Below are 26,909 nucleotides of genomic sequence, written 5' to 3'. Positions count from 1 at the left end.
AGGGGCCTACAATGAAGCTGGAGAGGGACCTTCACCAGAAACTGTAGTGATAGGACAAGGGGGAAGTGCTTCAAAGTTAAAGAGAGTAGGTTTAGATTAGACAATAGGAAGAAATTCTTGCCTGTGAGGGTGGTGAGGCTCTGGCACAGGTTGCCCAGAGAAGGTGTGGATGCCCCATCCTGGAGGCGTTCAAGGACAGGTTGGATGGGGCTCTGAGCAACCTGGTCTAGTGGAAGGTGTCCCTGCCCAGGGCAGGGGAGTTGGGACTACATGATCTTTAAGGTCCCTTCCAACCTAAACCATTCTGTGACTCTATGATCCTATTGTCCAACCTTTCTCAGCAAAAGCACAGTCTAGACAAGACAACCCAGCACCTTGCCCAGCCAAATCTTAAAAGTGTCCAATCTTAGGGAATCCACCACTTCTCTGGGGAGATTATTCCAATGGATGATTGTTTTCATTGTGCAAAAATTTCCAGTTGTGTCCAGCTGGAATCTCCCCAGGAGTATCTTGTACCCATGACCCCTCATCTTTTCTATTTGACTCCTTGTAGAAAGGGAGTCTCCATCTTCTTTATAGCCACTCTTTAAATACTGGAACGTGTATTTTTATGGTTTTATGAGGAACAGCCTGCCACTCAATCTTTCGCCTTATACGGGTCTGATTCAACACCACTGAAGGCAAAAGAAGCCTTAATTTTATTCTAAATTTTTAACTTAATTTTTAACTAAAGGTCAAATAGAAAAATTATAGAAAGTATTTATTATGGAAATTGATATAACTGCACTTTGGATGCATTAAGATGCTCTCACAGCATCAGTTAAAGAAAAAAAAACAAACAAAAATCCTTCTAGGAAATCTCTTCCTAGAACTCAGACTGTTACAGTTCAAATTGTATATTCAGTTCCAGGTATATACGAATTATTAAATTAATAGTTTTCTCCTTTTCATCGTGACACAAAAGCCCACACCGATGCACAACAGTATCTACAACAGAAGAAGCATGTTCTTATCATAAGTGGTGAACTTATCATACACGTGCATTTCCAAAATAGTTGTTCCTTCATATTTTTTTTTAAACAGAAACAGTCTTTGATGGTTCAGTGATATATCACAAATACAGTATTTTCCAAGCAATGAGTAGGAGTTAGACTTCCACTGAATTTTCTTTAGCATTGAGGAGCTTAGACATCATCAAATATTTTGCTTCGAGACATTGACAGGTATCTTCCACCAGGCTGGTACCTGCAGAATCAATTTTAAATATGAAAAAATATCACAGAAAATAAAAAAATAAAGACCCGTAAAATCAAATAACTGTCACTACAATCTTACTCCTTAACTCTCAGTGAATTACAGGACCTGAAGTTCTTCTGAATTACTGTTTCCATGAGAATTTGATAGACAGTCATTAAATTAAACATCATGTGACCAAGAAAAACAGTGATACCAATACTTAAAGAGAGAGTCTTAAAGAACTTTGTTTCCTGATACAAAGGAAAAAAGTTAGATGTTTTGGTTGAACAGGACTTTCTTCTTAAAAAAACCCAGCTAAAACAACAAGTAAACAAACAACAAAACCCAAAACATAAAAAATCCCAACCAAACAATGACATCCAAAAAGCAGTTTGTGTGCTTATAAACAGAAGTCTACTAAAACCATTTGTGACATTTTTTGATTGGGTATGCTAGTTTTAGCTGAAAAATAATAAATTATAAGTTTTTATATGGGAATTTTAAATTATTTATATTAAATGGTTCTACACCAGAATGACCTAGATTAACAAAAGCACCCATGCAATATTTTATTTGTTTCTTAAGTATGAGCAGAGCTAAGCAGTTATATAAGACACTCTATCAGTGAGGAAATTTGCTGTTGCAGTCACACCCACAGAATCTAAAAATTCTCTGTTACGGAGAGCTACATAGTGCAGTCTTGTACTTTCTGTTCAGGAAGTTCAGAGTTTAATTTAGTCCAGTAGTTCCAAGATCTGATCCTCAGCTGTATTCTTGCAACAGGTCCTGTAATACCCAGTTTTCTTTCTTGCAGCCTTTTATAATCGATTTTATACAGGAGAATCAAGTGCTTTCTGAAGCCTTGCAGGAAATTACAGAAAACCTTATGTTGTACCTATGTCTGTTGAGGAATACACCTAGTGCAGGTAGCTCTGTGTGCAGCTGCAGGTTGTGTCCTGCATGGCAGGAAACGGGGGGAGCCCCAGGCAAGAGGCCATGACTCAACCCTTTGCACGGGGACCTGTGGCACCAGCCAGGTGACCGGACACTCGGAGACTCTGCAGGAGCCGAGGACTGAGCTGGAAGATCACAGAGTATCGGGGGCACAGCCTGTGAGGGTATAAAAGCTCAGGGATTCCTTAGTTTGGGGCCCCTCCCAGGAGGTACAAACTCGACCTGTTATTCTGTTGCTGCACCACAATTAAATTACTTAAAGGAACCAGACATCTGGAACTCTGGTACAGGAAACTTGCGGCTGAGCTGGAAAGGGAAACTTAAAAACTTGTCTGACTGTGTGGGAGCGGGGTGTGCAGGGAGTGAAACGAGGCACCCGTAGAGTCACTGGAGCCACAGGCTGTGAAGGGGTTTCAGTCCCAGCAGTGAAAGGCTGGGGTGGTGAGAGTGGTGGTGATTGCCAGTGTCTCCTGAATAGTCATGGGAAGTTTCCTTAACAAACTGGTCCTTTGCCAGTTTTACATGCAGTATTTTTCAGATTACGTCACTATACAAAGTTATATTCAAATCTGACTATGATATTTCTAAAAACCTGAAAAACCTTTAGGTTTTAATTAGTTCTAAAACAATTCCTGTATCGTGGGGCAGAAGGAAGAAGGGAGAAGAGTTAGGTGAAATGATAAATTTAGTTTACCAAACTATTATTGTGAAAACATTTGACGCAGTTGTCATAGGTCAGAAGACACAAGACATTAGTATCTTTTAATTGTAAATAACACGGAAGATTCCTCACCTTCCTGAGTCTGATTCAAGAGGGTCATCGTTAACAGAGTCTGCATTAAAATCCAAAGGTTCTGCATCCTGGAGAAGTTCTATTCTATCTCTTTCAGTCCTACCATTTGATCGGGTATACTTTGATAGTGCTGAATAAGTAAAAGGAAAGAAAGACACTCATTTGCTCTCTGAACAGCTTAGAGACATCAATTTTAAAAGACTATATTAATAAATATCTCATCCAAAGTGAAAGTGTCATAATTTAGAGCAGATTCATATTAAACCAAAGTTGCTCAAATTTATAGTATTTCAGTTTTGTACCTCCATAGAACACATGCAACTACAACTTTTCTCTTGCCCCTCAAATAGGATGAGATCTGCCTTGCGAAGACACAATGAAAATGAGAAACTACATGCAAACTTCACTTTTAAATCAAACAATCATCCATTCATCTTCACAGCTTCAGGCTTTAAGTAAGCTAGCTGGATGGGTTTTTTTATTAACTTTTCTTTGTTTTTAAGGAGACAATCTCATGAATTAATGAAATATATTTGTTTTGCAGTTCACTCTGCAACCTTCACTAGGCAAGTACCTATGGCTGGTTTTGGTGTTGGAATGCTACATATTCATATTAAAATATAATTTTGGTTAGTCTACCACTTAAAATCTGCGTTTCCAACTTTGTAAAGAGGAAGGGGAGATCTACCAGTATTGTCTCAAAAGCATATTCAAAGCTTCCCTCCTCCTCCCCTTTTTCTTCAATTTCATTTTACTTGTTGTTAGCTTACAGGAGTACAAAAAAAGATCAAAAATGCACAAAAAACCCACTAACACTCTCACAAATGAAATTTTGTGATGCTTTAAACTTCCAAAAAGAAGTATTTTGCTAACAGACATTATTAAATAAAAATGTACCCACTTGCGTGGTGTGTTATTGGTTTCACATAAGCTGGTTAACTGATTGCTCCATTATTGCAGTCTGAGATAGCAATTTCCAAGTAGAAGAGGTAAATTTTGTGATTTACAACACCCAACGTCACAACATATCATAATTATTTTCTTTCCTGACAACTGCTACTGTAACTGCAATCATTATATATCCCATAAGACCAAGTTATTGGTCTAAGAGTAGAGCCAGAATCTCCAATCTCAACTAGTTGAAGTGCTGGAGATTGAAAGAAACACAGCACTCTTTTCAGTGTCTTAATGGCAAGATGGCACTGTGCCACAGAAGTGGATGTATCGGTACATCACCTAACAGAAAAAGGAATATATTTGAAACTACTCACACAGCCTGTGTTGTGCAGACAAGATAGTAAAAGAAAACAAAACAAAACCAGCCTCCCCACAAACCCACAAAGCTTACGTCTATTGGCATTGGTCTCTGTGAAGCTGGATTCTTTTTGGTCTGTGTGGACAGCTCTGTTTCTAGTGGAATCGTCTCTATTTCCATATCGCTCCTTCCATTCCTGGAAAAAGACAACAAAAGAAAACATAAGCTGTGAGGATAAAGCAACACAACAAAGCATATGGGGGATCAAGGAATACCCAAGGTTCATCATTTAGAGCTAAATTAATCACAACAGATTATCAAAGCAATACTTTCAAAATGTTCCTGTTCAGTATCTTGATACAGGAAGAATTTTTGCTTCATTTTAAACTCAAGATGTGTCTCTTCACTAAGCCAGTAACCATAACTGTTCTTTAGAAAAAAGATTTGCAGAAAACAAACTGCATCTCAAATCTGCACTCAAAGTTCACTCAACTCCTCTAAAGTTATGGTGGGCACTGCTGCTTTTGTTGTTTACTACTTCCATCTAGTGGTAAAATGGAAAAATAACAGCACACAAAACCCCCAAACATTTGGACAGGCCATGTTTACTAAGCTTGTTGTTCTGTTTTTTCCATTCTGACACCCTTTAGTATGTAAACATTTTAGTATGAAGTATAAAGAAATACTAAAGAAGAAAATGTCTTGTGCTTTTATTAGGAGACAGCTTCATGTCTCAATAGAAATGTTTCTAATTGCTCTTTTATATGTTTTAGTCCCATATTTAGATCCCAGATTACAGTCTGGTAGGAACTGGTATACTCAAAAGTCACTGATATTAAAAAAAATAACTGGTATAACTCAAAAGTTATGTCATATGTTACAATTCTAAACTGCAGAAGGATTAAACACTTAATCAGGATCCAGTAAAACATGACATTCTCAAAAGCTCCAAAAAATGAATATGTTACATTATTTATATGCTGCAGTATTTAATGCAAAACTCAAAATAACAGGTAACATCTGAAACTTGAGCTTGCTGTTTAACTAAAATTGTTGATGTCAGATCATTTTAGTGTATACTAAATGTAGCACGCACTCACTACTACTTTGTTTCACAACAAATTCAGGTTCTAAAATTATGAGATGGGGGCAGAGGATCAGAAGAAAGGTCTGTGCAGTACTGACTGTCATCAAAGATTAACGTATACCCGAGCTTGAAAAGCCAAGAGGTTTTAGTTCCAGTATTATCTTGCACGCATCCTTTCTATTTATCTCTGTGACTTTCCGTGCTAGATTCCAAATGTTATAAATTAATGAAAACCTAAAGCTTCACAAATCTTTCAATTCAGTCTGCACACAAAATATGATTTGAAACAAACATTCTGTTTTTTTGTTCAGCAGTAACAGTATTATTTCTGTCTCCAATGTAATTACCTCCTCTGGAAAAAACCTGTGACAGTTACTTTCCAATAAGCATGTAAAACAACAAGGTAAGTTTGGGAGGAGCACACAGTCCCCATTTTAGTGAATATGATGACACTGCAACTGCAGTTCTTTCAAGCAGAGCAGTATCAATGTAAGACACTGATAATAAGCCATTGGCATCTTAGAATTCAGCAACCTTTTTAATGCTTGTTACACCTACTGGCATACACCACAGCACACTGAGTAACAAGAGTATCCAAGTAGTGTCACTAAAATCATCCTCTTCTTTAGTTAACCCCCAACCAAGACTATTAAGCAAGATTCAACTGATCCCATCAATTATTTGGGACTACCTTTTTTGTGGAAGAGATTATGCTGAATTAAACAGTCATGGCAAATCCTATCAGATATTGCTGTATAATATTATTATTAGCTAAAACAATCTCATACCCTTCTTCTATTTTCACCTTCTTCCTGCCTCTGTCGTTTTCTTTTCTCTATAAAAAAAAAACATTATTTGTCTGAGCTCCATACAATAAAAATCATTAGCAATATGTTTTTTTAAAGAAACGGTTAAAATCCAAAGTTAACTAGCAGGTTCTTATTGAAATAGACAACTCATACAACTAAACAAAAACAAAACAAAAAGCTGCTTGTCTATCATTATAGTGTTTCCAAACAAAATGAATTTGTGATGATGGTATCTTGGGTCACAGCACACTATTTGGATACCAGCTGGCAAAGCAAAAAAAACCCCTCTAGAAGTAGCTGGGAAAAGCATGACATTATAAAAACCTTGAGCAGTGTTGACTCAAGATCTTGCTGAAGCTCTGTGAGGCCCAAAGTATGACCCAAATACTTTGTGGCCGTATCTGCTATGAAGTTGAAAGTATAACATCACAGTATCGAAGCAGTCATAACCTATTGTTTAGAGGAATGAGAAACATTCATCTTTCTCCAAAAAAAGAGAAATACTCTAAGTAAATCCAGGTTTCATTTTTCATAAACTATCGGAATAAAAGTATTCCATAATATAACATTGTATCCTGAAATTTTAATTTCTAAGTATTTACTCAAGAACCACAATGGCTTTTAACAATTTTCAAGAAACCCTTTCAATAAAAACTAACTTAAAATAAAAAGCTTTCCAAACCAGCAGATAACTACAGCTCTATAACAACATGCTTTCTCTGATAAAACATAGTTAGTTGACACAGCAAAAAACACTCAAGGAAATGACTGAACTCATGCAGCTCTATCAACACACACAAAGAAAGATTAAAATGAGTTTGTTGATGATAAATACAATTTAGATGTTGACCATCCTTTATGAAACAAGCACCTACTTAGATCAGTAACACACTGTAAAATATTTAGAAATACCTAAAATTCAGATACTGGATGAATAAAACTGGTACTTCACTTTAGATATCAATGAAGTCCATAGCGACCACAGTCCTATGCATTTTGTATTGTGGACTGCCTCAGTATAGTTTTCAAAATAATGACAAGCTTTTTTTTTTTTTGCAACATTTCAGACAAATTTAATCCAAGAACATATAACATGATGAGGAAAAGGCCAAGGTAAACTTAATGCCTTTTTTGCCTCAGTCTTTAAGAGTAAGATCAGTTGTTGCCTGGGTACCAAGTCCCCTGAGGTGAAAGACAGGGGGAGCAGAACAAAGCCCCCAGAATCCAAGGGAAGTGGTCAGTGACCAGTGCTACTACTAAGCAGCTACACTGCTTAGACACACATAGGTCTATGGGGCCAGATGGGATCCATCCAAGGGCACTGAGGGAGCTGGTGAAGTGGTCACCAAGCCACTTTCCTTTCAATTTTCACTTCAGTCACAACAACCCCATGCAACACTACAGGACTGGGGCAGGGTGGCTGGAAAGAGAAGAGGCCCAGTGGAAAAGGATCCAAGGGTGCTGGTCAACAGCAGCTGACCATGGGCCAGAGTGTGCTCAGGTGGGCAAGAAGGCCAGTGGCATCCTGCCCTGTATCAGGAATTGAATGGCCAGCAGGACCAGGGAAGTGATTCTTCCCCTGTACTTGGCACTGGTGAGGCTGCACCTTGAGTGCTGTGTCCAGTCCTGGGCCCCTCAGTTTAGGAAGGATGTTGAGGTGGTGGAGCATGTCCAGAGAAGGGCAATGGAGCTGGGGAAAAGTCTGGAGCAAATGTCTGATGAGGAACCACTCAGGGAGTTGGGGGTGTTTAGCCCGGAGAAAAGGAGGCTCAGGGATCGTGACCTTATCGCTCTCTACAACTACCTGAAAGGAGAGTGTAGTGAGTTGGGGGTCAGTCGCTCCTTCTAAGTAACAAAAAACAAGACAAGAGGAAACGGCCTCAAGTTGTGCCAGGGGATGTTTAGTTTGGATACTAGGAAAAAATATTTCACTGAACGGGCTGTCAAGCATTGGAACAGATTGCTGCGGAAAGTGGTGGAGTCACCATCCCCAGAGATATTTAAAAGACGTGTGGCACTTGGGGACACGGCTTAGTGGTGAACTTGAAAAGTGTTGGGTTCACAGTTGGACTCAATGATCTTTGAGGTCTTTTCAACCTTGATGATTCAATGGTTCTATGATTTTGTAGGAAGACTACGATAGAGGATCTAATTTACCTCTTCTGATTAGCTCTTTTCCTTCATCAATCAAATCAGAAGTCATTTCACTATCCCCCATGAACTGCTGGAATCCCAAGAGATTCAAACAACGAGTTCCTAAACTGGTAAAACAAGAAGGAGAAGTAATTTCCTTTGTTAATTTACAGTGAACAGTTTAGATATATTACAATGCAAGATGTAAAATGAATTATTCAGAAAATTATGGACAATACAAGTAAAAAAGCAACACAGAAAAAAAGACGGATTATTACACTAGCTGAGAAACCAGAAAATTCAGAACAGTGACACATTCCTAAATCCAACTGAAAATAATCCTATCCAAATAGAGAGATAAAAATGTATACAGCCGGAGAGTAGAGCAAATGATTTAACATAAGTCAATTGCTTAGGTGTTCTCAGATATAACAGAATTTATGATATGTCATTGACTCTTCTTTGCCAGAAGAAAATTACTATAAAAATTCTGCTTACTGTGATTTCTGTATTTTTGAAACACTAATAACAAAGGAAAGTCTCCTTCACTTCAGGTTTCACTTAGGAGAAATGTGTGCCATACTCTTAAGCTGTAGGGATGCTGGCTGCCATTTTGGAGAGCCACTAGGCAGCAGTCAGATAATAAGCTTGCTCCACCTTGTTTAAGCTAGTCCTGGAACTAGATAGCAGGAAACCACTTTCACCTTTTCAACTTCACACCAGAGAACACAACTGCTGTTTTCGTTATTATTTTCCTTTCTCCAAAGTGGAATATCAATGTCAGGCTCCAAATTGTCTTCATTGTATATTTATGCTGAAGTTTTTTTCTTATACCATCTGAACTGTAAGACTGCTGGATTAAACAAAGCTTAAATCAAGCTTTCCTTGATAGATTTTAATTAAATCTTCATTTAATTAAACCTTTTGCATGTATCTGAATTAACAGAGGTCACTAAAGCAACTTCCTTTCCTTTAATTTCTATTCTTCCTTTTCACTGTGGCATTCAAGCATCATCATGGACAAGAAGTCACACAAACTCTTTTCTCATCATTGGCTTTCCTGTTTGATTTTTTTTTTGTTTTGTTTTGATGTTCACTTTTCCTTCAGCACCACTTTTGTCACTTAACCAAAAAGTAAGCACGAAAAGCCCAGGTCCTTGTTATCTTACTATCTATATGCATATCTAGATGCACACACAATATTAATGGGAATTTGAGGCATTCACCTACATTGTATATGACTAAACACATATACCTTGCTTCTGACTGAAAGGTAATGGAAAATTGAAGAAATTAACATAAAAGTATCTGAGCAAGGTCAGACTGAAAGTATTCTGTCCCTTCAGTGGTCAAACCAGACATTTTGAAATATAAGGATAAAGCAAGCATGTAACAGTGTTTTCTACAATCACCCTTCTACCCTCCAACAAACTGCGGCTTAAGGAAACAAGATCAAATTATTTAAACCAGTATGCTTTCAAACCAAAGTCTGGTAACACATCAGGAATTTTTTACGAGTCTGTTAGGAAGTTCAACACCTAAAATTTCTGCTAATGCTTCTTAGTTCATTAGAAAACCTTGCTGAATACACAGCTTCCTCATGGTAATTTTAATCTCAAGCAGAATCTACATGCCCCCAGGCTCCAAAGTTCTAAAAGATCACCCCTCAAAATGTAGGAATGAAGTTTAATGGGGGGAAAAGCCCTCAAAACTCAGCTATGGTTTAACACAATCCATATTCTCAAAATGTACACACTTCATCTATATAAATAACAATTTAATGATTTAGGTTTTGCATTTTTATTAATATGACACAACTCAACTGCTGGAAAAGGAGTTTTGAATGTCTTCCTGACTGATGAAACTAATCTTATTAAAGAAACATGGAGAATCTGTATTGCAAATCACTTACCTAAAGTATGTGGCAATACAGAGAATGACAACAAGCATTGGGTAGTATATATAGAATCCATCTGCAATGAAGGGCAGCACTTTCATGGATCCCATTATCTAGGTAAAAACAATCCAAAAGAACAAGCTTTAATTAGCTACATTCTATCTATGCCCATAAAGATTGTGCCATCTCACAAAAACACACAGTCTCTTTACAGTTACTGAAACATAGGCATGTATTATCATCACAGATATGATTCAGACAGTTGATCCAGAATCAGCAGATATAAAGGCCACCTCCAACAGTGTATCTATCCACTCTGAGGTTTCTAGGGTGCTAGATTTTGTAAGTCTCACCTAGTTCAGAACAAGTGCAAATCTGATGGATTTTTTCATTTGTTGTGAGAGGAGTTTAAGACAACACTAAGAATCTAGTAACTAGCAACAAGATGTAAGATCTGAGATGTTGCAACAGAAACCAGTTGTTCAATAAAAACAAACTCACTGGTTTTCAGTAGCAAGTTAGGTTTGCTCCCAATCTATAGAGAAGTCCTATATGCTAAAGCCAGTGGAAGCTAAAGCTACTAGGAAGTGAAGAACAGTCTGAACTCTAAAGTATAATATTTTACTTTCTTATGATAAAGAGACAAAACCAGAAAAAATTACCTATTTATGACTCCTGGAAATCATTACCAAACTCCTGGTCCACAACCAAGTATTTTTACACCGTTTAATACTAGTAAAAAGATACTTGAGTATCTGAACCTTATTATAAGAAGTATTTAAAAATACTTTGCCTATTCTCAAAACCATATTGAAGGCTCAAAACCACATTTCCTGTACTTACAGATGTATAAGCAGTTGGCTGAGTCTTTCTGTGAGAGATTGTTGCATCCATGTGGGTCAAGCCCAAAAAGTTCAAGCACAATGGTGGAGTAAGACGGCAAAATAACCTGCACAAATACAAGAAGCAACAGCATTTGAAAGAATTTCTTACCTTAACTGCAAAATCATAACTGAATCTATCACAGAATAATGATATACTCATTAGGATTTATACCCATATAACTATAAATTAAAGAACATAAAGTTTCATGGACCTTTTCAATTGTGTATTTGATCAGAAATCTGCAAAATATATCAAAAAAAAGTGGCACATACTCACATGCCACTGAAAAGGAGACTGTATGCATCTGTCTGATGATGTGAAGCTAAGTAATAATAGTTAAATACACGGATCCTGAAGACAGTAGAGTAAACACAGATACTTAGGAAAAAGATGGTAAGAAAACAGGCCATCTAGGGGAAAAAAAAAAGTTGTTGTTTGAATATAGAACTCTACTAAAGGTTTTAAAGCATTCAGCACGCAGTCTGTGCATGCAACAGGCTACCTCCAGTCTCAATTTTTAATTTTGAGATGAGACAATACTACCAGGTCTGAGAAGACTATCTGGAGTTTTTCTGACTAACTTAAATTGAGAATTGTAACATTCTACCTATAAGAACACAGATGACCCTAGGAACATTTATTCTGCTTCTTGTTATGTAAATAAAATTTCTGTAATTGCCTCAGTAGTTACTATGATTGATTTGACATTTCTTCTCGCAAAAATGGGATAAAACCAAGTGTTTTCAAATCAACCTTATGTAAGTATACTGGAATTTTTTAGCTCAGTTCCTTTACTGAGAAGTTTGTGCACACATATGGTAGCCACATCTGTGACTGGATTCCTGGTCATCAGCAAATTCCTGTTTAGGAAAGAGAGGTCACACACAGCTGATTAGACACAAAGTCTAATTAGCACCTAAGCTCCAAGCTAATGATTCAGAAATTACTCTTCACATGATATTCAGCCTAGCTGGGCCATACCTTGACCTGGTACTGGAGAGCTTTAAGAAGTGGCAAAAGGCAGACTTCCTCCATAGAAACAAAGTTTGGGACAATATATTTAGAGACCTTTTGAAAGTTGACAGATTATTTAGAGATTTATTGCTAAATCTATCTGACAGACTTTGTTATCATAACCATCCATCTGAAAATATTTTTCTCAAGTGATTGACTCCAACTTACCTCTATGTATATGTAATTATATGTCTTTTCTGCCAGCTGTATGAAAACTGCAAATAGCGATAGAACTGGGTTTGTGCTGAAAAATGTGCACTCTGACCACACAACAATTATAGAGAATGTAGCCAGCACAACTGCAAGCACCCTGTAAAACCATGGTCGCAGAAGACATTCCCAGTACCACTCTGGAAAAAACAAACACACATATCCGGAATGGGTTAATGAAAATTACAAAATCAGAAATGGAACTCCCTCACAAGAGATGCTATGAACTTCTTGCATGCCCACCCTTAAAATCAAGGCTAGAATCTATGGGGTCACACACTTAATTTCAGGGTTTTTCCAGTTCAGAGATCTGCTTCAGCCCTAAGGAATCCTATGCCCAACTGAGGAAAACGGTGAGATTTGGGGAGGCGAATTTTGCAAACAGATTGAGGGGTGTGGGGTATGTAGAACAACTCTCCCGTTTTGGCCTAGATACTATCAGTAATTCACGTCTTTCTTTGTTTATCTGTTACTCTCTCAGAAATGGAGCTTAGGCTATAAAATTTTATTGTCCTGCCCTGGAAATAACTCACTGCTAGTGCAGCAAATAATATGTTAAAACATGATTAGGAGAAGACACTTTCTGAAAAGATGCACAAGCAGCCATATTAGCTAATATTTGGTGCATGACAGATGAAAAATCTTTTCCTCTGCTTTACTGGAAGAGCAGTGCCACCTCAATAGATCAATAGATCCCACAAAATGTAGAAGGTAGCCACCATCCAATTGTTTAGAGTTGCTGTTTTCTTTCTTCTTCTAAGGCTTTACAGTTTGCTATGGCTTTATTACAACATGTAACTGCTATTAAATGTGTAAATAAAATTTAAGCTTATGGTCAAGAGCATAAATTAGTAGCTATTCCATTACATAAATGCATTAAGCTTGTACACTTATTTCCCTCTACTGCAGCTGAAGTTTAACATAAAACAATTGGTTCTTCTTACAAAAGAGTATCAGTTATGCCTTGACAGACTCAAAATCTGCAAGCCAGCACTTACCAACAGTTGGTGTGTAGAAATACTGAATAATTTTATTCTCTGGTTCCTGGGAATGAAAGGTATGAACAAATTGTCGTGTAGCACTTGTTTCATTTTTTGCCACATCTTCTAGGTAAAATGCTTGCTCTAAAAGAATTTGCCACTGGACCTGTGTACGACGGTATCTCTGTACTGAATAGATCACCTACAATAAATTCCAAGAAATTAGGGTTACAACATATTTGTTTCAAGAAATGAGAGAAGAGCCTTGCAAAATCCCTCAAAAATGTGTACACTGCAGAATTACAAAGACTAACTTGGTATATTCACAAAAGTGGGCAGTTAATTCTCTAAATACATAAATCACAGATGAACTACATACTGGATTCCTGAGTTTTGCAGTACTTTTATCACAATCCATCTGTGGCAGTAACAGCCTACTTTTTCCAACATATGACTTTATTTTTGCATTTTAGTATATATCAAGTTTTAACTATAATTTCTTTTTCAGAATGCACTGTCAGTCACTGGTAAAGTCATTACAAAGCTTACTCACAGACAGCTAAAACACTATCAAGATAAAACACAAGAAGCACACTTTTTAAATCATCCAGAACTTTGATCACTTGGGATATTAAACTTTTGTGTTTTCTTTCACCAAGAAAAGTTTCTGTTAAGTAGCATTCCCAAAACCCACTATACTTAGCAATTCAGGTAAAGTGTGTTGAAAATCTTTGTCTGGCTATCATTTACTCTCATTACATCAGGGTAAGTGAGGTATTAACTCATTTATTAATATACCTGCTTGTGAAGTTTGACCAGACTTTTCTCACTTGGATAACTGTTCTGTCTTTCATCAAAATCTTCATAATCATCCATGTTCCTACCCATTCTTTCCTGGTACTCAGTAGGACACTGGAAGGAAAAGGGAAAATTAACTGGAAGATGAGTAGCAAGTGCTCTTTGTTAATTATTAGTAAATGTTTGGGTCATTTTTTCATGCAACTGAAAAGCTCACTCTAAGCATACACTTTTCTCTTTCTAAAATACCATGTGCATCAAAATACAACTAATAATTATGTACGTCATAAGAAAGGATTTCACAAAGAAGCTCAGAAGATGCCAAATAGAGATTTTATATTAAGAGAGAAAGAAAATAATGTACAAGTACATGCAGGAAGCATGAGCTCCCAAATGAACAATTACAGCCAAAGATGAGCAATTTGTTACCTTTTTCAGTATTGTATCAACACATTTTCTCAAGGGGTGGTTATATTTGATACTCTCACTTACTTTACGGACTTCCTGTTGAGGAAAAAAAATACAGAGCAGTGTAATCATGTTAAATTAAAAATTTAAATAAAATAAATTTTTAAATGGTCAAATAAGAGTTGCAGCCCTCCCAATGGAAAAGACAGCCATTACAGTTTAAAAAAAAAATACAGCTCTGTAAAAGCCATAGCTTTACTAGATCTAATAAAAGATAAGTGAAGTATTTATGAACAACACATATGTATTTTTTTAAAAAAACCAAAATGCTAGTGTGCAAACATTACAAATGTATGGAGGATAGTTTTCTATTGCCACAAGCGTCCAACACCAGGAAATTAAGAGCCTATTAACAGCAGCCTTCACTTATTTCATAGTGAAAGCTAGTTACTTACCTCCATAATGTCCTCTAAATTCTCCTCTGCGTCTGCTTTTTCAGTCATCAGTTTGGCAGCTTTGAAATAAGTCTTCATGAGCAGATAACCCCTCTTAGCCCCATTCCAGTGAGAACGGGGGATTTCCACCAAACCATAACCCAAAAGCAACACAAGAAGAAAGAGACCCCATGTGTTTGCAGCAGCTATCCCAATAGTCTGAAGTTGGTTCCTAAGGGAAAAAAACAACAACAAAACAAAATTAAACCAAACAACAACAAAAAACCCCCAAACCAAACCAACCAAACAAAAAAAACCACAAAAACCCGCCCAAACATCCTCTTACCCCACCTGCAAGAAAGAAGCCTTGAAGTATCTATGCACCAATACAGCTTTCAAGTTTACAGCCATAGACTTAGTATCACCTATAACAGAGCCAGTCTGCCGGTTAGTCATATTTAAAGTTTCCATAATTTTTCTGTATCTCACATGTTTCCGACCCCCCTCTGGAAGGAAATAAAAAATGCTTGTTCTCAAAGGAATATGTTAGTTTAGGAAACAACATGAACTTCACAAAATACTGAAAATGAGATCAAAACACCACAATAACAGTCACTATGGGAAACAGTCTCAGAACCTGGCATTTGTATTCAGAATATTGTATTCAGAAATTTGTATTCCATCTAGTATAGAAGACCACTAGCAGTATTATAAATGCCAATTATTTTAACCTTCCTTACCAACTTTAAATAGTCAGCAGACAGAAGTGCTACACAGAAAATACTGACTTTTGAAATATATTATTCTGAAAACACTGATTCTTTCTGCACTAACTGTGTGAATGTGTTTTTAAGGAGAAAAAAAACCCATTGCAAATGCAAGAGGATTCCTCTGCTGTACGTATCAAAATTGGAAAACCAGAAGACAAATTTCTATAAATAGTCAAAAAAGCACTTGTCATATAAAAATTTAACTTTCCAACTGCCTAGCAAAAAATCAAATCAACTAAAATTGTTTTTTTAAAAAAAAGGTTCATTTCATCTACAGAAGAGATTATCAATGACAATTATGTAAGAACTCACGCAAGTGCTTACAACATTATCTTACCATTGTAAATTGAAGTTTGGGTTTACAGCCACATATATTAAAAACGCCCCAAAAATCAGCAAGTAAGTGCCATAATATATTGCATTCTCAATCAACGCAGTTTTAATCTTTCCAGTAATGGAGAACCCTCCTGATCTTGCATATGACTGCATGAAAGGTAGCAGAATCCTGGGAGAAAAGCAAACAAAACCAAATCCCATCAGTGAAACAAATAGACAAAAAAAAAAACCAAACCAAACCAAACCCCCCAACCAAACAAAAAACCACCACCACCAATAACAAAACAAAAAACTCAACTAAAACAATAAACCAACCCCCCCAAAAGTACTATAGCAGTGTCAGGATGCTGAGACAGGGGTGTTAAAGCTTAAGGCTCCCAAGCTTCTAAGAAATTAGCTATTATATGTTTTCATTCTAGAGGTACCTGTCTGATGGCAAACCTTAACCAAGACTGAGATAAAAACAATACAGTCAGCTTTACTACAAAAAACCTGTGATAACTAAGAACTGACTATCAGCCCTGATATTCTTGACGGAACTACAAAAATAATTATTTAGTGACAAGTTGAACAGTAAGCACAAATTAAACTAACCCGAAAGCACAGACAATTTTTGTGCTGTAGCTGTATCTACAGCTTTATATAGTATACCAAATAAAACAAAATAATTTACAATATTACTTAGAAATTACCCAGCCTATTCATGAAATTGTTTTGGTATCTGGTTGCCTTAAACCTTTTTTTTCTGACAACCTATCCATAAACACATCTATGTGTAAATTTCTGAGTTTCAACTACAAAAGTGAACCAAAAGTAAATGGCTGCCACCTGAAATTTGCTTCTATGACAGCAAGGAAAAAAAGAGTATGTTCAATTTAGTACTGTAATTATTATGGAAATTTCAGTGCTAGCAAATAATATATGATTTCAGAGCTCTTTGCAATAGTGATACACATTGCTAAAGAATATGCTATCACTGTTAAGATGTTGCATTTAGAAATTATACCTGTATCATGGTCTTATTCATATTCTTTTGCCTTACTTACCATGTTAGAAACTGAGACGTCCAATACACAACACGCCAGAAAATTGGCATAATTCCATTAGGAATATAACTCCAAGGTTTGAAACATTTTTGTTTGCTGTAACAATGTAACAAAGCAAATTGTTAATTGTAGAGCCAAGAGTATAAAAACATTTTCTATGAATTCCCTATCTAGAAAGGTCTCTGAAAATAGCAGAAAAGTAATGCAACACTATTTGAGTAAGTAGTCAATGATTAACTACTCAGAAAGAAATAAACTGAATCACCAGTTAAAAATAAATATTGTTTTCCTAACTCCAAATAACCTGTCTGGACAAGAAAGCTTTCTTAGAGAAAACAATAGAAGCTCAAAGATTACAGAGGAATATTCAATCAACCAATTTACAAGGTTATAATTTTTCTTTTTGGGCATAAATTACTTCACGTAAATCAAAAACATTTCTGAAGACTGAAGACCATTCAATTTAGTTAGTTTTATAGGCTTTTAAAAAATATCTAAGGACCTCATCACCTAGAGCATTCAGTGGTACAAAAAGTGTATTAGTTGTTTCTTCTGCCACTCAGCTGGGTTCAGTCAGTCTTACACAAATTTTGATTTGTTAAGCCAGGAGTTTTCTAACAGGTAGCATTTGCTTCAGAAGACCAGAAAAGCCACAGAAGCCTTTTTATTAAAAAAAAAAAGAAAAAAAAGCCAAGGTGTCCCTCCTCACTAAGACACTTATCACACAGTTGTCTGGGTAATTAAGCAATGATGAGTCAAGGGGCAATAAAGTCAATTAAGATAGAACTGCCTAATGATAAATAATTGGTGTTTTCCAGAGTCAAACTAGTTAAGCCTGAGTTGTAAAATTTTATGGGCACAGCCTAAATATTTTCAAAACTATCAAGTTATGATAGAATGACAGGTAGTATGACTAAAGGTTTCTCCACCTGTCCCATGAAGACAGGCTGAGAGAGCTGGGGTTGTTCAGCCTGGAGAATAGAAGGCTCCAGGGAGACCTTATAGCACCTTCCAGTACCTAAAGGGGGGGTTATAAAAAGGAGGAAGACGGACCTTTTATATGGGCAGAGAGTGACAGGACAAGAGGCAATGGTTTTAAACTGAGAGAGGGCAGGTTTAAATTAGATACTAGGAAGAAATTCCTTACTGTAAGAGTGGTGAGACACTGCCACAGGCTGCCCACAGAACCTGTGGATGCCCCATACCTGGAGGTGTTCATGGGTGCACTGGATAGGGCCTTAAGCAACCTGGTCTAACGGAAGGTGTCCACAGTGGGGGGGTTGGAACTAGATGACCTTTAAGGTCCCTTCAAAAGCATTCTATGATTCTATGAAAAGGGTTTGTCTGAAGCTACAGGTAAATTGAAAGGTTACTGAATAGTTTTCAACTTGGGTATTTGCTTAACTATGTTTAATTAACGTACACTGGGTGGTCGTAAATAAATATTGCAATATTGTGCCAGTGAGTCTATCTTTCACCGTTCTTCCATGGATATACAACATCCAGACAGCCTCCACTTTGGGGTAACAAACCTGAAAATACTTTGCATGGACATATCAACTGACATCTTAAAGGCTCTGATCACCTCAGATAACTACACTGTACACATCTACAGCATGGGGAAATAGCCAGGGGAGGGTGAAGAATGAGTGGCCACGGAAAGAGCGAGCCCACATTCATCTACATTCACCATGTTTTGGGGATTACTTTTTTCCTGCCAGAAGACAACAAAGCAGGTTATCATTACTTTGGTAGAATACAGTGAATTTCAGATAACTCCAATTACTATATATATGTAATTATAATAAGCAATTAGATACACTGCTTACGTATCAGACAAGTCTGTTAATTTCATTCATAAGGCATAGATAAGCATTCACCGAAGTGTCTCCTCATAACCAAGACTGCTCAAAATGCTTAGTTCTATTGCTTTAACAAAAAGAAAAAAAAAAGAAATCTAGTGTGATAAAAAAACAATAGTTGGGTAATCAGTCAGAACTACTATATAACTACTCCCAACATATACAGATGCACTTGTCTGCACCTCTTCCCTCACCTTCCTGTATGCTTATAACCTTCAAATGTTGCATCACCCAGATAACACTTGTTTATTAGTCTTAAAACACAATACACTCCAATCAATTAAAAAAAGAAAACCATAAAATACTTATTTAAAAACAGTCTAAAGAAAAAAACAGGTAGCTCGTACCTTGGAGCAAGAGTAACGTAAGAGCCATTACTTTCTGCAGGACTGGAGTTAACAGCAAGTTTGCATCGATTATAAATAGTCTAAAAGACAATTCATTTTGCATTAATGACCAAAAAGGTACAGCATTTTCTTGAAAATAACAAGTCCCATTTTTAAAGACATTCCATGTATTCTAGGTTTATATTTGGAAACAATTATACTAATAAATACTCAAAACAACATGCAATCTGCATGTAAGTAAAAAGCTGAAAGTGCCTTTATACCGCCTACACGGATAAAAAAATTGATTATTAACAAATAACAAAATTTTAATATGTTTGAAATAGATTTTTTTATCTGATGAGATCAACAAACAGTAAAATTAATTATAACCACAGACACTGTCACACATAAAGATAACAAATGTTTAATTTAATAGGATACTACATGGAAAATTTCTTTGCTGTTTAAGAGATTGTTTTTTGGAAATAGTAATTTAGAAAAAATACCATACACATTTTATGCAACCAGCAGAAAGTCTTTCATGTTTCTTACCGTACTGACATCCAGAGGCAGTATAAATACAATAAGGAAGCAGAGATACCATGCCAACAATGTTGCTATGATCACAAGCCTATGCTGTTTCTTGAAGTCCCCATAACGATGAAGTAGGAATAAGGCCAGAAAAAAGACAAACACTATCTCAAGGCCCAGTGCTGCACCACTCATTGTTGAACAACTGCTCCAGCCACACAGCGCAGCTCACTGGAGAAAGCAGATCAGAACTGTAAGGCAAAAAGACATGGAACTACATTAAAATCTCTGGAATAAACTTAGGCAGAAAAAAGTTGTTCGGTGGATATTTTAAAACATCAGCAGAATTTTTGTATTTCACATGACTGGAACTCTGGTCAGACGTAGAACAAGATTTTCAGCAAGGTGCTCTGAAGTCCTCCACAGAAATCAAAATATCATGTCATTCCAATGTTGTCATTTCTAGCAATGTATCAGGAGAACTCTTGTTCATCATCTTGATATACAACAGATCCAGAAGTCAAATCCCTGTCCTTGAACAGACTACTAGCCTATCTTTAAGTCCAGTATAAATTTCAAGAGGAAAACTTATTCTGCTCTTTTTCTCCCCTTTAGAAGTAATCAACTAATTTGGACAAAGGGTTAAATGTTTAAATTAAATGTTTCTGAAAAGCTAATGAACAACTTTTTTAATTAACCATACCTCAACTACATATTTAAATTCTTTAGGTCAGAGTTAACAGAGTATAAAAATGCAGCAAATTATGTGTTAGCTTACTTAATGATGTTACCTCTTTTAGGTTTGAAATGTCAAGAACTTCAGTTCACCTTCCTAGTCCTCTTTTGTTCATCTTCAGAAAAACAAAGGTGTCAATTCATTTGGTATTAGTCTTGCCACAATACATTTTTGCTTTGCTCATCTTTCTGTGTTTAGCTCCCCTGTTACAGTCTGGACTGCTAAGAGTGCCTAAAAACTTCATACATTTTCATACAGACATGCTATTATCAAAGGTACAGTGAGCTGCACAAATCTATTACAGAACATTTCACTGACTTGTTACATCATTAGTTAAACTGCTTCAGACCTTTTCAATAAGCATCACTTTACCACAGGCATCTCAAACATTATTAAAAAAAAAAAAGTTTATTACTGTGGCCAGTCTTGCTTCTCCATCAAGATTATGTCAACTGGTTTGATTTAAGGGAAATAGTTTTTGAAATGGCTTCCCCACTGTTAGACTTTCAGTACTTTCACTTTTCTGGAGATTTAAAAGAAATGCTACTGCTAAAATGTCTCTTGATTTACTTTTAAATACCTTCATAATTTGGTAAAGTGAACCATTTCTTTTACTAATTTCTCAGTATACTGCTTAAGCAGATTTGTTATGCATGAGGGCACTAAGCAGTGAAAACTGTCCTATTTGCACTAAAAAAATTCCAAACTTTGTGATGCCATTACCTCCTTGAGGACACACAGGACAATTACTCTGTGATTTTTTTTTTCCCCAAAAAATTTGTTTTTTCACATTTGAATTTTAAACAGTAAGAGTAGTCTGTTTCCTCCATATCAGCACACAGATCTCATATTCTGAAAATAACTCAAGTAACCCTTCTGTTTTTTGTCAAAGATACACACACTTTTTATTTTCTGTCTTTCATCGAACATGTTTATCAAATTATTAACATTTCTGTCAGGCCAAAGCATGCCCTTTCTACCTCTCTGTACTACATTTTGGCTGGATATTTTGTAAATCATGAACCCAGGATATCTAACCTATTTCTCAATCACTTATTCTAAGCAAGTCCTTATCTATTCTATCGTACCATTCTTGTTTCCTCAGAAAACAGTCTTCTGTATTTACAGTATTGCAGCAAATTCCACAAAAATAAAATACAAAGCAATTACGTATCGACTTACATTAAGGCAGTGCTATCTGACGTGTAGCTTTGGGTGCCCATTATAGCCACACCTTTGCTACATAAACAAAAGAAATTATACGGCATACACTTTATTAGTAATGAAGTTTTACTACAGTCACACCTAAAAAGCTGCTATCGAAACAGAGGGTGAAAAGTTTTTGTGCAAGATGCTGCACTCGGCTACTACCATGAGGGAACTTCCAGAAGTACTATAAAAATGCACTGGATAGGCTAAAACAAAGAGGGAATTGAGTCCTACCACAACTTAACTCACTTTCAAAGACAGAAGTGGATTTACAGTTATCAGTAAACTACATCTTTATGTTTGTCCTTGTGATTTTCATCTAAAAACACAAAATGAAAGGCCTATTTTTTGACAAGAGTGTGATTAATAACAGTTATTTTGAATTAATGTAAACACAAACAGTTTAAATTTTTAGATAGAAACAACTTAAAACTAGCTCTCCACATAAATAGATTAAATGGAAAAAAGTCCACAAAATGAGAAATGTAATGCTTGAGAGGAGCTCTTCCTGTGAACTAAATCCAGCCTAACAGGGCAGACACATTCAGGACCTGTGCTACTAGAATCAGACCTTAAAATACAGTATTGTAGGCTATAAAGCCATGTCTTCCTGTGGAAAGCAGCATTTGCCTCTGAACCTGGTTGTTAGCTAAAGAAAGGTAAGCTCCTTATCCATCATTCTGCTTCTTCACTTTATTTAGACAACCTTCTCACTATTAGCACACAGCTCCCTAGCAACCTGCTAGCTGAAATTCCTGAATCTCTAAAAAAATGTTCTCTTGAGATAAATAAACTACTTCAAAAGAGTTCTCTTGTATTGCACAACCTTAAATGACTTAGAAGATGCTCCTATTAAAGTAATGACAAAGTAACACAATCTCTCGCTATGAATGGAGGAGTATTTATTGGAATACTCCGTTTCCAAAGAACCAGGCAACTACATATTAATACAAATAAGACCAAAGGCTGAAACTCTGGTACTGGAAGTTCAACTTAACCAAAAAAAAGACAAGGACATGCTCTTGTGTTGGCAGTTTTCTTGCTGCATTTCAGACACAGAACAAATCAGTAAACTTTTTAATTTTACCCAGCTAATAACTCTTTGCAAGCATTGGGAAGGGCTCGGTTCAGACTTAATTCCCATGGAGACTCCCTACTATCAACAGTATTAAATTACTCTGCCAACCTCAAGACAAACCACACTCATGACCATCTACATTACAAATGAACTAACTACTCTGCCTGGTACAGAAATACTCAAGTTACTAAATGAAACCGCAGAGAATGAAAAAAACCACACTTTCTTATAGCTTTTACATAGCATCAAATTTATCAAAGACACTCCAATATTATATTCTTAAAGAAGGGCTAAAAAGAAAAGAGTGTATCTGTGAAGAAAGGACCTTGATCCCACTAAAGTGGATTCCAATACCCCTTTAATCAGAAATCCCAGACCAGACGGTACTCCAGTTGTTTGGGTTTTTTCAAACTTTGCAGGAAAACATTTAACCAGTAGACTGTTCCTTTTGTAGACTAATGTAATTGGTGCTTCAATCCTTCCCAGTCAGCCTACTTATCACACTTTCTGCAAATTTCTTACTGTTGCCCTTGACACTCTCCCCAGCTTACCCACTTCCTTCTACAAAGATCAGGAACTGCCCCCCCCCAGTCTCCCAGCTAATGCCTGAGAAGGCCTGAACTGAGGCAAATACTGCTTCACATGCCTTACTGAGAAGCATAAATAGAACTAAAACCTGAGTGATACTCCCTTCACAGATTCAGCTTATTATTCTTTTCCTCCAATAAATTTTTCTCTATCATGTATTTCTGTAGCTGATTGCTCCTGCTTAAGCACAAACACAAAACTCTACTCATTTGTACCCATTCCCTTCTCACAAGTTTCTGAATCCTTAAGGCATTTTGATTTCCATTACCACACTCAAAAAGACCTGAAATTTCTCCTAGTTTTGTGCCACCTTAAGTTTTAATCATCACACTATTTCATTAGGAAAACTGTGAAAACCATGAAGAGTAGTTGACAAGGCACTGGCCTTCTTAGTCACAACAGTAGCTCTTCCCAGCTTTCCTTCCCAAGCAAAAACATCCTAAGGAACAGAATCAAAAGTCCTATTAAGCCAAATGTAAGACATCAACTGATCCTCTCACTGACAGTAGGTCTATCAGTCACCACTGAAATAAATTAGATAATTTCAACCATTTGTCCTTGACAAACTGATGCTGTCTTTTACTCAGCTATTACATTCTAGATGCTTACAAATAGCTTTTGTGACAGAAATTCAAAAAGCAGCAGAGGAGTCTGCCAATCTATAGCTCTCTCTGTCCTTCAAATATTAGTAATAAGGACAGCCACCATGCTTCTGGTTTTCTCATCTTTGGTACCTCAGCCATTTCTAGACTACTACAGACTTTTTTTCTTGAAGTATTGTCAAGCAGAGCTCAAACAGATCTGGAAAAGTTACATTTCTAGACATCTTGGATATTTCAGTTAAAACACCTGAAAAAAACAAGCAGCTTTGCTCTATATTTTAAACACCATAACTGCATCTGAAAAAAATCTGTTCCCATGAAAGTTGCCAAACTATGAAAGAGATATCAGAGACAGCAATAAAGAAAACTGAGAGCCTCAGCACACAGAAACAAGCACCTGTGCAACAGCATCTGCCACCTCAAGCTGAATTCACAACTCAGCTGCAAGCATAAAGTGAAAGCTGCCATCTCCAGCAATATATCAATGACCAGCTCAGAGATGACCTTTTGCCTTTCTGACAGGGAATAATCTACTAGTTCTTATCGAGTTTCTACCAGCACATTTCACATGGCAAAAGAAAAGCAGGATGCCCAACACCTGTGTTTGGAAGCCTGCCCTACTCTGCAAAATGATGCTGTTAAGAACCGTAAAGAAAGACTTCACTTTACAGACATGATTAAACCTTTCGGAGTGATAGACCTGCCCCACACTAAGAGCCCCTGACACTTCCATCTTTAAACAACAAAGTGGGCTAACTTCACATTTCAGGACTCTTAAAAATAAAAATAATCCCTTCAGCCATTTTCATATCCAAGTCTGCTTACTGTGCTATGGGGATTTCTTTTTTGTTTGGTTTCAGGTTTGGGGGATTTGGGTTTGTGGTTTTTTTGGGTTTTTTTGTTTACTTCATTATTACACATTGGCCCTTGCAGCTTGAGGAAATGGTAAGTATTTATGAGCAGACAACAGTCAAAGAGCTGCTTTATCTCAGCACAGTGAGAAAACTGTCTAAAGAAAGAAAACAGCCACAAACTGCCTAAGAAAACTGACCAAAGAACTTATCTGCTTGCATTATTTCAGAGAAACAACCTCTGAGATTAATCAAAAATGCAATTTACATGGCTTTGTTCTTCCAAGAAACTCTAGTCAGTCTGTGTACTGACCAGTATTTTATTAGTATCTATCAGTTTAACTACCTTGTAATGAAGCAAAATTTTAAATTGACTAAACAGTTAATTGACAGTGTATCGATATTTAGGGAAAAAAGTTTTCTATCCTCTAATGACAAGAAAAAAAATAATAAAATGCTGTGCTGATACCACTCAAAATAGTGCTAATCTCTGGTATGGTGGGAGACCAGGTTCTCCACAGAAGCACTAAATAAAAGACAAATTCTTGACCAAGGAACATTAAAATTTTTGTGTTCAAATGCAAGCAGGGACCATCAGCATAAAACCATGGGAAGGTATTTACTTTACATAGCACTGCCCTGCCCTCTACTAAAGGATCATTAAGGTTGGAAAAGACCTCCAAGATCATCGAGTCCAACCTTTAATATATAAGTACCACAGAGGCTGATACTTTTAAAGGGTTTAGGGAAGTACTCTGCAAATAACACACTGAAGAAAATAACTTGCTTATCAGAGGAACTAAAATAGAATCAGACACAAACGCTGTGCAGATGCAATCAGACTAAAAAAAGAATAGAAATCGCTACCTGGGCTACCACGCTAATGCACTCACACAAAGCAGGTGTCAGTAAAGCAGTCACATGACTGCTGCCCCAACGCTGCATTCAGGCAAACAGACTGTCTGGTAACTCCGAGGTTGTAAAAAATAATTGCATTTTATCCCTTTCAGCAAAACCATCTTTCGATTTCCCAGACATTAACGGAGAAAAGTGATGTGATTCACACAGAAAAAAGAGGCTGCAGGAAACGTGAAATAAATACAGCTGACTTTTTTTTTTTTTTTCACTAAAACCCCACCTCTTTTTCATTTGATTGTCTGCTTCAATAACCTTTGAACAACTGTTCCGTGACTTCAGCTAAAACTGGAAATGGCTAAAAAAATAATTTTTTTAAGGTTATGTTAATGTCAATTTGAGACACATCATCCTCTGTATCCGACTTAATCGCTGTGTACTATTCGCCACGGGTTGTACCACCATCCCAATTTTACCGGCACGTCTCTCCATCGTTATGCAGTAAACAAAGGACAGTATTTGCAAGCAACGGGCTGACTAAGAGTGGGTGTTCAGGATTAGTCTTCCATTCCCAACAATTTCAAAACAAGTAGTTTCGGAAGCGCTGCACTGCCGAAAGACAGGCTGGCATAAAGGCTGCAGGATTTAAATGCGCGTGGTTGGGGACGGGACCAGCGAACACGGGCAGCTCCAGGTCTTCCCAGAGAACACCTTTCGAGGGGAGATGCGCGATCCCGGTGCTCCACGCCAGGCCATCCCTGCCAGGGCCGGGTGTGCACAGGCCTGTGCGGCACAGACCGGGCTCACACGCGGCACCGGCACGGACGTGTCCTGGGCCCCCGAGGGAGGGAAGCACTCGGGGCAAGAACGAACATCGACCCCCCCGCTGCTCCCAGCGCTGCCCCGCTCCCACCCTTCCCTCACAACAGGGACGTGCCCGGGCTTACCCCGCGTCCCACCTGGGGCCGTGGCTCGTCCCTCTATCGTGACTCGGCACTGCGGCCCCGCTCCGCCCGGCCCCGCGTCCCGCCCGCCGCCGCCTCACCGCGGCCGAGCCCGAGCTCAGCACCGCGCCCCCCGCGGGGCTCCGCCGCCCTCCATCGCGGCCGGCACCGGACTCAGGGCGTCGTGCAGGCACCTCCGGCTGCTCCCGGCTCCTGCCGCGTCCGGGCCGCCGCCATTCGCCGCTCGGCCCCGCCCCGGGGCGGGCACGGAGGGGTGGA

At 37.5% G+C, this 26,909-nt stretch overlaps 1 protein-coding gene across 6 annotated transcripts; it reads right to left on the bottom strand.

Annotated features, from left to right (window-relative positions):
• Positions 1-648: 648 nt before the first annotated feature.
• On the bottom strand, positions 649-26,823 carry LMBRD2 (LMBR1 domain containing 2). 6 transcript variants are annotated; one of them, XM_027709136.1, is made up of 18 exons: positions 26,732-26,823; positions 19,789-20,018; positions 19,255-19,334; positions 17,046-17,141; positions 16,001-16,168; positions 14,915-15,125; positions 14,481-14,555; positions 14,052-14,165; positions 13,272-13,455; positions 12,232-12,413; positions 11,326-11,459; positions 11,008-11,113; positions 10,180-10,277; positions 8,292-8,395; positions 6,114-6,160; positions 4,332-4,434; positions 2,984-3,113; positions 649-1,245 (listed from the first exon to the last, which is right to left on the bottom strand). In XM_027709136.1, exons 2-18 carry the CDS (start codon positions 19,960-19,962, stop codon positions 1,185-1,187), a joined length of 2,067 nt encoding a protein of 688 aa, XP_027564937.1. In that variant the 5' UTR covers positions 19,963-20,018; positions 26,732-26,823; the 3' UTR covers positions 649-1,184. The 6 variants fall into 6 exon arrangements, 5 of the variants coding, with proteins under 5 accessions (XP_027564937.1, XP_027564935.1, XP_027564939.1 ...); XM_027709134.1 differs by lacking the exon at positions 26,732-26,823 and adding an exon at positions 26,646-26,727; XM_027709138.1 differs by lacking the exon at positions 26,732-26,823 and adding an exon at positions 26,646-26,727 and having other exon boundaries at positions 14,544-14,555.
• Positions 26,824-26,909: the final 86 nt, after the last annotated feature.

This window comes from Neopelma chrysocephalum, unplaced genomic scaffold (genome assembly GCF_003984885.1).
Source record: "Neopelma chrysocephalum unplaced genomic scaffold, ASM398488v2 Primary Assembly neopelma1_96688, whole genome shotgun sequence".
Classification (NCBI taxonomy): Eukaryota; Metazoa; Chordata; class Aves; order Passeriformes; family Pipridae; genus Neopelma; species Neopelma chrysocephalum.
This window is presented reverse-complemented; position numbering and strand designations above follow the sequence as displayed.